The following is a 14,422-nucleotide window of genomic DNA, read 5'->3' on the forward strand; positions in this document are numbered from 1 at the left end:
ACAAAAGCAAATTAACCTAAGCCACAAAACAGACAAAAGCAAGACAATATGTACCATAGCTTGGTTTACTACAACATTCACAATAAGCTCCCAGACCATTTCCAAAGTAATTAACCTAAGCCACCGATTGATGTTCATAACACTAGTGAAGAAAAAAAAAAAAACTAATTAACCTAAGCAATCCTCTGCCATTATCCAAACCAAAATCAGCATATCTTTGTTGTTTTCAAGAAGTCCCTAAAAAATTAAAAAGAGAATGATAAAGTTTAGCGGTAGCTTATAAATAATATACATGATAGAGAAACATTTTGATGCATTGTTTTTAAACCACCAACAATTTGAAACTATGATACAAACAATTGTAAAGCAATACCAACAGATAACATCAAAATACCAAGTTATAAGACATTAAAAAAAGAAGTACTATGAATATTCAAAGAAGAACGTAGATACAAAGAAGAACTCCAAAAGTTCTGATTTCCAATTTTGGGAGTCTGTGATTACTTCTCAACACTATGAATATCCAAATTTAGCCAATGAACATTATAATAAATAAATAAATACTAATAATAGTAATAATATTAAATAATACTAATAGTAATACTATTAGGCACGTACCCTATTGAGCAGCTGGTCTACTGTGGGCATTTCCCCATAAAACACATAAAAGGCCCATTGAGATGATCATTGAGCCTATCACACTGTAATATTATATATTTAATTAGTTAAACAAGAAAAAAAATCTTTTGAAAACTTAATGATTTCAAATATTACTTAATATAATTATAATTACCTTCCAAGTGAGAGCAAATTGCCAAATAGGAAGGTACTTGCCACCATAACCATGACCATGTTTATGGGACCGAAAGTTGAGGAAAAATTTGCATCTCTAGCTTTGATCACTTTTAATCTCAAAAAGTAACCCAAACCAGAGCAAAATATGCCCTATATGTGAAAAAATATTATCTAATTAAATTAGTTTAATTAATTATTAAAATGGGAATATGCTAGCACAAGTTATTAGAACTATTTTGAGTAGTTTGATTAGATCCTTACCGAATAAAGAGCTGTCAATAACAACATATCCCATTTAAAATAGTTCCATAGTGTACCATGGAATCTCTCTTCCATGATGAAAGCAACGATTATACCTTCAATAGTCCCAAATAAGCACACCAATGCAGTGATAGAGAGTTCTGAGTAATTATCACTACAGGGGATCTCAGGATTATTAAATGCACATTTCTAGAAAAAGAAGAGTTGCCTTAGTATCAAATAAATAAATAAAATAACTATTTTTTTTAAAAAATTATTTAATTGGTATAATGTAATTGTTCCTAGGAAATTAAGGGCAAATTTTGAAAAATTAATTTTGATCACAATTAAATATAAAATAATTTAGTGAGAATATTTTTATTTTCTAAAATCACTTTTATTTCTCTCAAAAATATATTTAAAGATGATTAAAATCTTTTATAAAAATAAACAATGACACAAAATAATTTTCTTTTAATCAACAAACAAAGAAACATATAATAAATTAATCATTGTTATAGCTTAGCACAAAATATGTACAAACTATAGCCAAACAAAACAATTCACATGCAACTAATCTTAAAAATGACACAATAACTTACAGAGAAGATTGTAGAACTAGCGGTGGATAAACATCCCAATAGAAGGTACACCGTTCCAAGTAATGAAATACCGCCACCCTGATGATGGTGGCTATTGGCGCCACCACTTCCATACAGCACATGACCTTTAACCAGTGTCATAATCATTGCACCGGTAAGAGTGACCAATGTTCCCACCACCTTTGCTTGACTGAGTCTATTTCTTATAATTAAATGTTCCATCCTAAGCACAAACAGGAAGAAAAAGAAAACCAATAAGTAAAAGTTAAAATAAAGTACTTTATGTACCATAAAAAAATAAAGTATTTGAAAGTTAAAGATATAGATTAATCAAAATATGCAACATTTAGTAATTTAGTTGTGATATGGTGCATAGTTGATTTTACAGCAGCGAGTAATTTCAAATATTGAACCATTACTTATTAATAATGAACTAAACCATTTAATAATAAAGAACCATTTTGTAACAAAAAATAATAATAATAAAGAACCATTTACTTATTTATTGTTAAAATAAATAATAAAATCTAATTATGATCATGTGGATTAATAAAATTTAGACAAAAAAAAATGTATATTAACAAAATAAATGGTTCCATTTATCAGGTGTTTATGGTTATAATCTAACGTTGCAACTAAACTAAACCAATGCTCATTTAGTTGGATCTTAGTCAAACTTAAATTTTTGTTTAGCTAGCTAAGGTAAGTTCTTCACTGGTCTTTTACATATTGCTAAAGTGATAAACAAAAAATTTATACGAAAAGTTAAATTGCTTTCAAATTTGGAGATCTGGTGTGTCAGAGTTGCTTTTGATGCGTATAGATTTTGGTATAAGAAGTATTTATACATTGACACACTAACAAAACAGAAAGGTGAAAAGTTCAAATGAAAGTTACCTGAAAATAATAGCCAATACGAAGGTGATGGTAGGGATTGTATTGGACAAAACCGTGGCAAAGGTTGGCGTGGTGAGTTTCATCCCTGCGTAGTATAGATTCTGGTCGAGAATGATCCTGTCCATTGACACATTAAATATTAAAATTAATAAAAAATATCTTCGATTAAATAACATCATGTTTAATAAATTAATAATATACCCTAGCAGACTCAACACAATTATCTTTCCGAATATACGACTTGTCATTGCTGGCCTTATGTTGCTATTAAATAGAAAAAAAACCACATTAATGCATTATACTTCATATTTTCACGCATATACAAGATAAAAATAAACATAATAATTAGGTGTTCATCATCATGGTTTGATTATATCAAAAAAAATTATACGAAACTGAAGTTAGCCACAATAATTAGAAGATGATATTATATTGCCTACCTATCAACAAAAAATCCAATTGGACCCCTAAACAAGGACGCAACTCCATTGCGATAAACAACGAAGACATAATTGCTTATGCCGTTGTTTATCGCGAGCTTCATGAGAATATTCATGACGGCATAGAGCACTTGTACTATTAGCATAAATATATAGGGGTACTTCCTCCGCATCAAAGATTGAGGAGGCTCGGATGGCTGGTTCTCTGTGACTGGGAATCAAAAAACAAATTATTGTTATTATCAAAATGTGATAAAAAAATAATTAAATTGAAAATGGTACAATTATATACATACCAGTTTGAATTTCAAGAATTGAATGTTGTTGAGAGGAGGTATCATCATGTGAGTAAGTTGGAGCTGGAACAATTTCTTGAGAGGAGGTATCATCATGTGAGGAAGTTGGAGCTGAAATAATTTCTCTTTCAGTCCATGTTGTTTGTTGAAAGGAGGAAGTTGGCGGGGAGTTTGTTGTTGTGATGATGGACTATTGTGTGAAGGCTTCTGTCTCTGTTATTGCTTGAGAGAAGGTGGTGGTGAATGTGGTGGGGAGTTTGTTGTGGTGGGGGTGGTGGTGGTGGTGGAGGAGGGAGGAAGTTCTATTTCTTGTTGAGTGGTTGTTGTGGGGGTGGGGGTGGTGGTGGTGGGGTGGTGGTGGTGGACAACATTCCACCACCCACCACCCCCACCCCCACAACAACCACTCAACAAGAAATAGAACTTCCTCGCTCCTCCTCCACCACCACCACCACCACAACAAACTCCCCACCACATTCACCACCACCCTTCTCTCAAGCAATAACAGAGACAGAAGCCTTCACACAACAGTCCATCATCACAACAATAAACTCCCTGCCAACTTCCTCCTTTCAACAAACAACATGGACTGAAAGAGAAATTATTTCAGCTCTAACTTCCTCACATGATGATACCTCCTGTCAAGAAATTGTTCCAGCTCCAACTTACTCACATGATGATACCTCCTCTCAACAACATTCAATTCTTGAAATTCAAACTGGTATGTATATAATTGTACAATTTTCAATTTAATTATTTTTTATCACATTTTGATAATAACAATTATTTGTTTTTTGATTCCCAGTCACAGAGAACCAGCCATCCGAGCCTCCTCAATCTTTGATGCGGAGGAAGTACCCCTATATATTTATGCTAATAGTACAAGTGCTCTATGCCGTCATGAATATTCTCATGAAGCTCGCGATAAACAACGACATAAGCTATTATGTCTTCGTTGTTTATCGCAATGGAGTTGCGTCCTTGTTTATGGGGCCAATTGGATTTTTTGTTGATAGGTAGGCAATATAATATCATCTTCTAATTATTGTGGCTAACTTCAGTTTCGTATAATTTTTTTTGATATAATCAAACCATGATGATGAACACCTAATTATTATGTTTATTTTTATCTTGTATATGCGTGAAAATATTAAGTATAATGCATTAATGTGTTTTTCTTTCTTTCTATTTAATAGGAACATAAGGCCAGCAATGACAAACCGTATATTCGGAAAGATAATTGTGCTGAGTCTGCTAGGGTATATTATTAATTTATTAAACATGATGTTATTTAATCGAGGACATTTTTTTATTAATTTTAATATTTAATGTGTCAATGGACAGGATCATTCTCAACCAGAATCTATGCTACGCAGGGATGAAACTCACCACGCCAACATTTGCCACGACTTTGTCCAATACAATCCCTACCATCACCTTCGTATTGACTATTATTTTCAGGTAACTTTCATTTGAACTTCTCACCTTTCTGTTTTGTTAGTGTGTCAATGTATAAATACTTCTTATACCAAAATGTATACGCATCAAAAGCAACTCTGACACACCAGATCTCCAAATTTGAAAGCAATTTAACTTTTCATATAAATCTTTTGTTTTTCACTTTAGCAATATGTAAAAGACCGGTGAAGAACATAACTTAGCTAGCTAAACAAAAATTTAAGTTTGACTAAGATCCAACTAAATGAGCATTAGTTTAGTTTAGTTGCAACGTTAGATTATAACCATAAACACCTGATAAATGGAACCATTTATTTTGTTAATATACATTTTTTTTTGTCTAAATTTTATTAATCCACATGATCATAATTAAATTTTATTATTTATTTTAACAATAAATAAAAGTAAATAGTTCATAAGTAAATGGTTCTTTATTATTATTATTTTTTGTTACAAAATGGTTCTTTATTATTAAATGGTTTAGTTCATTATTAATAAGTAATGGTTTAATATTTGAAATTACTCGCTGCTGTAAAATCAACTATGCACCGTATCACAAGTAAATTACTAAATGTTGCATATTTTGATTAATCTATATCTTTAACTTTCAAATACTTTATTTTTTTTTTTATTTTTTTGGTACATAAAGTACTTTATTTTAACTTTTACTTATTGGTTTTCTTTTTCTTACTGTTTGTGCTTAGGAGGGAACATTTAATTATAAGAAATAGACCCAGTCAAGCAAATGTGGTGGGAACATTGGTCACTCTTACCGGTGTAATGATTATGACACTGGTTAAAGGTCATGTGCTGTATGGAAGTGGTGGCGCCAATAGCCACCATCATCAGGGTGGCGGTATTTCATTACTTGGAACACTGTACCTTCTATTGGGATGTTTATCCACCGCTAGTTCTACAATCTTCTTTGTAAGTTATTGGGTCATTTTTAAGATTAGTTGCATGTGAATTGTTTTGTTTGGCTATAGTTTGTACATATTTTGTGCTAAGCTATAACAATGATTAATTTATTATATGTTTCTTTGTTTGTTGATTAAAAGAAAATTATTTTGTGTCATTGTTTATTTTTATAAAAGATTTTAATCATCTTTAAATATATTTTTGAGAGAAATAAAAGTGATTTTAGAAAATAAAAATATTGTCACTAAATTATTTTATATTTAATTGTGATCAAAATTAATTTTTCAAAATCTGCCCTTAATTTCCTAGGAACAATTACATTATACCAATTAAATAATTTAAAAAAAAAAGTTCTTTTATTTATTTATTTATTTATTTGATACTAAGACAACTCTTCTTTTTCTAGAAATGTGCATTTAATAATTCTGAGATCCCCTGGAGTGATAATTACCCAAAACTCTCTATCACTGCATTGGTGTGCTTATTTGGGACTATTGAAGGTATAATCGTTGCTTTCATCATGGAAGAGAGACAACTCTTTATTCGGTAAGGATCCAATCAAACTACTCAAAATAGTTCTAATAACTTATGCTAGCATATTCCCATTTTAATAATTAATTAAACTAATTTAATTAGATAATATTTTTTCACATATAGGGCATATTTTGCTCTGGTTTGGGTTACTTTTTGAGATTAAAAGTGATCAAAGCTAGAGATGCAAATTTTTCCTCAGCTTTCGGTCCCATATGCATGGTCATGGTTATGGTGGCAAGCACCTTCCTATTTGGCAATTTGCTCTCACTTGGAAGGTAATTATAATTATATTAAGTAATATTTGAAATCATTAAGTTTTCAAAAGATTTTTTTCTTGGTTAACTAATTAAATATATAATATTACAGTGTGATAGGCTCAATGATCATCTCAATGGGCCTTTTATGTGTTTTATGGGGAAATGCCCACAGTAGACCAGCTGCTCAATAGGGTACGTGCCTAATAGTATTACTATTAGTATTATTTAATATTATTACTATTATTAGTATTTATTTATTTATTATAATGTTCATTGGCTAAATTTGGATATTCATAGTGTTGAGAAGTAATCACAGACTCCCAAAATTGGAAATCAGAACTTTTGGAGTTCTTCTTTGTATCTACGTTCTTCTTTGAATATTCATAGTACTTCTTTTTTTAATGTCTTATAACTTGGTATTTTGATGTTATCTGTTGGTATTGCTTTACAATTGTTTGTATCATAGTTTCAAATTGTTGGTGGTTTAAAAACAATGCATCAAAATGTTTCTCTATCATGTATATTATTTATAAGCTACCGCTAAACTTTATCATTCTCTTTTTAATTTTTTAGGGACTTCTTGAAAACAACAAAGATATGCTGATTTTGGTTTGGATAATGGTAGAGGATTGCTTAGGTTAATTAGTTTTTTTTTTCTTCACTAGTGTTATGAACATCAATCGGTGGCTTAGGTTAATTACTTTGGAAATGGTCTGGGAGCTTATTGTGAATGTTGTAGTAAACCAAGCTATGGTACTTATTGTCTTGCTTTTGTCTGTTTTGTGGCTTAGGTTAATTTGCTTTTGTCTTGGACACAAAATTGCGTTACTTCTTTGTCTATTTTATGAAAGGATGAAGCCTCATGTAATTTGATTTTCTTGTGGCCTTTTTAAAAAAAAAAAATTGAGTTTCAGGTTTTAGTCAACCTAACACTTAAAATTACTTCAACATAGACTCGTCAAACCATCTCCAAGGTGCTATAGATGGATCAATCACCCAAAGTCAAATACATTAATTCAAAACAAAAGCTAAAGCTAGAGATGTATCAAATGCAAAAACTATTTCTAGAGATGTAAAAATGCAAAGAAGTAGCATATATACCTTTCCACGGCTTGCCAGGATCAATGGCAAGAGCATTGAGGACCATAGATAAGGTAGCGAGGCCACAAAAGGTTACCTCGTACTGCGTCACAAAATATGACATCAATTTGCAAAACCCTTCCATAGTCCCATCTTGAATAGCTTCACCAAAAAGTTGCTGACATATATTACAACAATCAAATTAAATTAGCGATCAAGCCATTGAATTTGAATTACACATTTAAGATCTTAATAAGTTTAACAAGTGTAAATTGTGATTTTGTGGACTAATTTGTGATACATTACATACATGTTATATGATGTATTGTGATGCGTGACAATTAATCTTTTATTCCATAACCAATTTATACATCAATTTGTTGTTGTGAATGCCATCGATTTAAATAGTCATGTGACTAATTAAAAAAATCATTTAACTTTTAAAAATGTCGCATGATTTCACATTTAAATTTTAAGCATTAATTATTATTAAATCTAATAATCGTGATTTATATCTTATCATACAAAATATCATTCTCATAGTAACATCCACACATACAATACAAGTAACAACAGTGTGACATGCATATGCATGCATCAAAACAAAAATATTGTTACAATATACAAGTAAAATCACATTTTTAGGTTTATTGTATATACGTGATAAAATGGCACAAAAAAGGTTCGAAGAAGTATGCTGCTGCACTAACCTTGCCTTGGTCAGAGACCAAATCGACTGCAGGAGGTGATGGGACGGGGAGTTTGTAAACCCTAGTAGGCCTTCCTTCATGAGGCCTAACATCAACATAATTCACTTGAACCTGACGACCATGAAGGTCCTGAAAATATTCACACGCAAATAATGATGTCATATTGCTATTAATTAATTAAATATGCAAAATCAAAAGAAAATGATCAAAATTTTTAATATTTTAAAGAATTTATTTATTTAATAAAGAGTGACAACTGACAAGTTTGTTTGTGCATTACCCGCCCATCCGATGCTTGAAGAGCAATTGACGTCGCTTCCTCAACTGAATTGTATGTGATAAAGCCACGTCGTTTACCAGTTTTAGGATTCATAGTTATCCTTGCTACAAAACATGGTATAAACTAAATTAACAAAGATTTCAAATTATTCTAATTTTGGAAATTAAGTTGTTAGTAGTAATTTTGGAAAATAAGTTGTTAGTAGTATTTGAAGCTTTTGATATTAAATTCTATAATTTTAAAATCACATAATTATAGCAATAATTTTATCTAGAAAGATAAAATTACAACAGTGTAATTTTAAAAGTGTTATACTCACTTCAATCCGTTGATCACATCCAATGACTAAAGTGTTATAATTTCCTACTTTCACAAGTTAAAATTCTTTAATTTTAGGTTTTGGTTATAAAGCAAAATGATATTAATAAAGCAAAGGTCCATGAGTTCAAGGAATACAACAGTATTGCACAAAAGAATTTTTACAAACATGTGAGCTGGTGAGAGTCTACAAACTGTTCCACTAACACATTAATAGTGATTAAAAGAAGAAGAAGAAGAAGAAGAAGAAGAAGAAGAAGAAGTCATACCTTTGGATCGATCTCTAGCTGTTGTCACAGAGGAAAATCAAGCATACTATGTTTATAAATTACTGGAAAATGTCTTTGACTCACTTTTTCTGAAGGGCTGGTCAATTTGATTTGATTTGTCCACAGAATTTACATTTTTAAGGTATGAAGTAAAATTTGATATAATTATAACTTTTTACTATATATATATATATATGTAAACTACATGTGGGAATCTAATTTTGTAAAGATTTTTTAGTTACACCTATAAAACATCCGTTACACCCAATAATATCATGTTATTTTATCGTAATACCTAAATTGCCCTTAGTCTCAAATTAGCTACACATCTTATATTTTCATCTTCCAATTTATTCACTTTTCTTGTGACATTTTTTTGGGTGGACGTATACTAGTATATCGTTAAGGTGTATATTTTTAATTGATCCACATGTAATGATAATTTAACATATAATTTCAAGACTTGTTTATAAATTTTCTAAATTACTCTTTTAATTTACAAAATTTTCAAAATGATACCACGGGGATTATTGTAATTTTAAAAGCTTAAAACATGTTTAAGTAGTTTCTTCAAAAGCTCTATTCTATGTGAAACAGTTTCTTTCTCTCTCGTCTGTTCTCTGTTCTTAAGTTTTGGCCTCACTCCGGCAACGGCGTCTCTCTCCACGGAAGAACAACCGCCGAAATAATGCTTTTAGGTTTTTCTTATTTCTCTTATGTGTTCTTTAATCTTCTATTTTTAGGGTTTTTCAACCTTTGAGAAAATTGGTCTTGTTCGCTCTTATTTTGTTGTGTGAATTTGTGGGAGTGATACCATGATTAAATATGGAAGGGTTTTTTGTAAAAAATCAATGAAATTTATTGTTAATTTTTTATTATAAAATTAAGAAAATTAAGAATATTTAATAATTTATAGCAGAAAATGTTAGATTACAACTTTGAAATTTCACTACGAAAGTTTCCTAATCTAAAAGCAGCGTTTTCTTTCTTGTAGTATTTAATACATTTTTGTTTTATTTAATAATTTCTTTTTAGAAAAATACACTACCTCCTCTAGTCTCACACCTCCTTTGATTTTGTTTTTTTTAATCTATATGTAACAAACACTCCTTTATTTTCTCACCGAACACAAACCTCACTCACTCGCCACTTTCATTCTTGCCGCCCTATCTATAACGTCTAATTTGTTCTCGTCGTGCTTTCGATAAGGTTTAATTCGTTTCCGTCTAGTTTGTTGTCGTAACGTCCTTTTCGTTTAGTTCGTTCTCACCGTCCCCGTAATCTTAGTGACATGTTTTCATCTAGTTCGTTCTCGTCCTATATAATTATATATATGTAACACCCTGATTCCGCATTATTAGTTTTAATTTTTGGGTATTATCTCATTTTTAATTAATTGAGTGGTGTGTGTGTGTGTTTATTTATGTGATAATTGGGTTAGTGTATAAGGGGGTGTTGGCTCAGAGTGAGGGGATGAGTTTAGAAAGCCCAATTCTAAATAATTTATTGTTTTGTTCTCAGCTTCATCAAGATTCTTCCTAAATAATTCACAACTCCTTGGGGATGATTTTTGGGCTTGAATGAACTTATAGTGATGAACGGTTATGGATATTGGATGCTATGAAGGCTCAGTCTAGGGTGGGAGAGTGATGTAGGTCTCCCACCATGGGTGATTTGATTTTAACCATCGATTCATTTAAGACATATTTTATTATCCTACACCTCTCTCTCTCTCTCTCTCTCTCTCTCTCCCTCCCTCCCTCCCTCCCTCCCTCCCTCCCTCCCTCCCTCCCTCTCTCTCTCTCTCTCTCTCTCTCTCTCCACCATCTCCATCACCACAATGACAAAAGCTTAGCATCACTTGTAAAAAAAATCACACAAGAATTGACAAAACTATGTAAATTCCAACAACAACAACACAGATCAAAAGAACAAGTACAAATATCTCCAATTCTAATAAATGCTAGATCTAACAAAACATTTGATTTTCATGAGCTTCTAAACTAAAATTACAGTTGTTCTGGACTAGACTAATGCTAGTCCACCTAGACCCTCACAAAGTCCACATGGCTTGCCCAACCACCTCCATGTCAGCATGGCACAACCTCTCCACCAAGATAGGGTAAAATTACTACTCTACCCACTATCTAAGGGTAATATCTTGGCAGTCCCTCTTAATGGGCCTTGGCTAGTCCAGCCCACTAAGAGGACCTTTGGCCCAGAGCTGGGGGCTATAAATACTCTCCCTCTTGGGAGAGCAAGGTAGAACACTATTCATTATCACAATTACTCTCTCTCTCTAACTTCTCTCTAGTATCTCTTTTGCTCTCTACCTTTACTGACTTAGGCATCGGAGCACCTGCAGGTACAACCCCCCCCTCCGTGGATCATCTGCTCGGACCTGCAGCCTATCACCTGCTCAACGGACTTCCAGCTGGCCTTCTACCTGTTCTGATCAACAGTTAAGATCAGTGGCGCCGACTGTGGGGATCTGAGTTCTCCCCTTCTTTGTTTCGAGCAAGAAAACCAAAGAACAAAACCAATCAATCACTTTTTCATCATGGCCAGTTCATCTCATTTCAACAATGACGTTGAGGACGCTGCTCCTCCATCTTCTCCCCGTCTGGCTCCTGCTCTCATCACTGACCTCCAGGCCCTCCCCGAGTCAGACCCTAGAGACGGGCAGGAAACTTCCTGGACTTCTGAGGATGGCGACTTGATCGTCTTGACTGAGAAACAGGCAGGGAAGCGCCCTCAGTCCGAGCAGGGCAAATCAGCAGAGACCGACTTGTCCGCTGCTTCAGTTACCAATGCTGAACTAGCAACGCTCATAGCTGCCCTGAAACAAACCACCGAAGCTCTCCAAGGCCAGAATCGCCGAATGGACGAGCAGAATCTGAGACTCGATCGCTTGGAAAGGAATCAGCGACTCTCAAAGAACAACTCTCCCCCGAGGAGAACTCCTACTTCTCAATCCCCTCCTCGTCAGGAAACTGTCAGGCAACGACGACCTGCCCTTGAGAGGATTGAGCAACCTGGCAAGAAAAGAGGCCATGTCTCCCCTCCCCGCGAGGGTATATCTTCTCCAAATGTGAAAAAAGGAAAAATTGTGGACCGAACACCTCCTCGTCGTCATTCTCCCCAGGGACTCAGCTTGATGACCAAACAAGGGCAGCCAGTAAGCCGCAGCCATCACACTGACCAATTCTCCAGAAGCCCAACTCCTGATCGTGAGGGCTCACCTCCCCTAAACTCACAAGAGAGTGACGAGGATGATCCCCGCTGCCCTTTATCCCACGACATACTTCAAGCACCCGTTCCAAAGGGATGTGAGCGACCACCTCCTCTCCCAGCTTATGATGGACTTACTGACCCAGATGAACACATCGCATCAGTCAATGCTACCCTGAACTTCTTAAGGGTCAGCGGAGCAATTAGATGCAGAATCTTCCCAACGACACTAAGAAAGGGAGCTATGGCCTGGTACCACAGCCTAGCTCCTCGCTCCGTTATCTCATGGATGGATCTGACCGACCAGTTCTGCAGGCACTTCACTGCTTCCCGCAAGCAGCCAAAGACTGAGGCAGTCCTGGACGCCATCTTCCAAGCTGATAATGAATCTCTCCGCAGTTTCATAGAGAGGTTCAACAAGGAAGCCGTCCAGGTAGAAACAACTGATGACATGAAGAAATACCTGCTACAAAGGGGCCTTAGGCCAAACAGTGACTTTGCAAGAGCCGTGGGAATTGAAAAACCACGCACCTTTAGCGACCTCCTCCTTAAATCTCAAGCCTACATCCAATATGAGGAACAACAAGCTGCAGATGCTGCCCGTTATGGGCGAGCAGGAAACAACCAGCCTGCTCCTCATTCAAATGCTGAACAGTCCAGCCGAGGAGGAGGAAGACGAAGAGGCGAAAGGCCTAGAGAACCCCGTGGACCTCCCAGCACTTTCAGCAACTATACTCCCCTTAGTAAAACTCGGGAAGAAATTTGGAAAGAGTGCAACTCAGCTGAGTTCACTAGAGCAGGAATTAAATTTCCAAGACAACAACCCACAAAGCCTGGCCAAGACAAGAGCAAATACTGCAAGTACCACAAAGGCTACGGCCATCTGAATGACGACTGCATCCAATTGAAGGATGCCATTGAAATTTTGATTAGAAATGGGCAAATCAAACAATACGTGAAGAGGGGCAATGCTCCTCGGGCAGAAGCTGCTGAGACCAGCAACACTGAAGAAGCTGCACCAGAAAAATCCGGGCACAAGCCAGTTGCCCTTGCCATCTCCAGACCTGAAGACTTCTTTGTCCCTGACTACTTGGACGACACCTATGTTGCTCCCACACTGAACAAATGGGACGCACTTGCCCAAGCTATGGTTATCTCTGGTGGAGGTTTTGACAAACAGACTGTGGGATCCATCAAGAGAAAGTTTGAAGAATTGATAGATGGCTCCTCCAACCTGAGCGCAACTTTAGATAAACCGAAAGGGCAATCAAAGCCCTTAGCCTTCTATATGGAAGAGCTGCCCGGTGGAACTGCAAACTCCCAGATACCCCTGCTCATCAGAGTGGACATGGCAAATATGGACGTCCGCAGGGTACTGGTCGACCAAGGAAGCTCCTGTGATATCATGTATTCCCAACTTTTCAAGACTCTGCAACTAGATGAAACCTACCTCACTCCTTATTTTGGATCTGATCTCTCCGGATTTAATGGAGCAACAACTAAGCCATGGGGCTATGTAGACCTGCTAGTCACCGTTGGCTCTGAAGAAACTGCAAAAACTATCAAAGTGAAATTCCTGGTAGTAGACTGCCCTTCTCTCTACCAGTGCATCCTGGGCCGAACAGCTATTGCTGACTTAATGGCTGTCCCTTCAACTGCCCACCTCAAGATGAAGTATTATACTCATAAAGGCCAAGTTGCGACACTGCATGGAGACATTGAAGCTGCAAGGAGAGTCTTCAATGCGTCCTCCAAAGGAAATGAATATATCGGGCAGCTCCCCGAGTCCAAGAAGTCCAAGGCAACAACTTCCCTGCCCTTGCCAGAAATCAGCTTCATCGACCTCGACAGCCGCTTTTCCAAACAGGAAAACAAAGATGAGAAGAAGCTCCGCAAGGAGAAGAAGGAAGACGACGAGGCAAGCCAAGAGCACCGTCGTCCGGTTCCAGACGGGGAGTTCGAGCTGATGCCCTTCGGAGAAGACCCGAGCAGGGCAGTGAAGATTGGGACTGGGCTCCCCGAACTTGCTAGGAAGCAACTTGAAGCCTGCTTGAAGGAAAATGCTGATCTGTTCGCCTGGCACGCCTCCGAGATGCC

General features: G+C 35.6%; 1 protein-coding gene across 1 annotated transcript; it reads right to left on the reverse strand.

Moving 5' to 3' along the window:
- Nucleotides 1–619: 619 nt before the first annotated feature.
- On the reverse strand, nucleotides 620–3,090 carry LOC123915027 (WAT1-related protein At2g37460-like). The gene is made up of 7 exons (XM_045966187.1): nucleotides 2,975–3,090; nucleotides 2,736–2,798; nucleotides 2,535–2,651; nucleotides 1,638–1,860; nucleotides 1,057–1,245; nucleotides 794–945; nucleotides 620–701 (listed from the first exon to the last, which is right to left on the reverse strand). The coding sequence occupies exons 1-7, from the start codon at nucleotides 3,088–3,090 to the stop codon at nucleotides 620–622; spliced, it is 942 nt and encodes a 313-aa protein (XP_045822143.1).
- Between the last annotated feature and the right edge of the window lie 11,332 nt (nucleotides 3,091–14,422).

This window comes from Trifolium pratense, linkage group LG3 (assembly GCF_020283565.1).
Source record: "Trifolium pratense cultivar HEN17-A07 linkage group LG3, ARS_RC_1.1, whole genome shotgun sequence".
Lineage (NCBI taxonomy): Eukaryota > Viridiplantae > Streptophyta > Magnoliopsida > Fabales > Fabaceae > Trifolium > Trifolium pratense.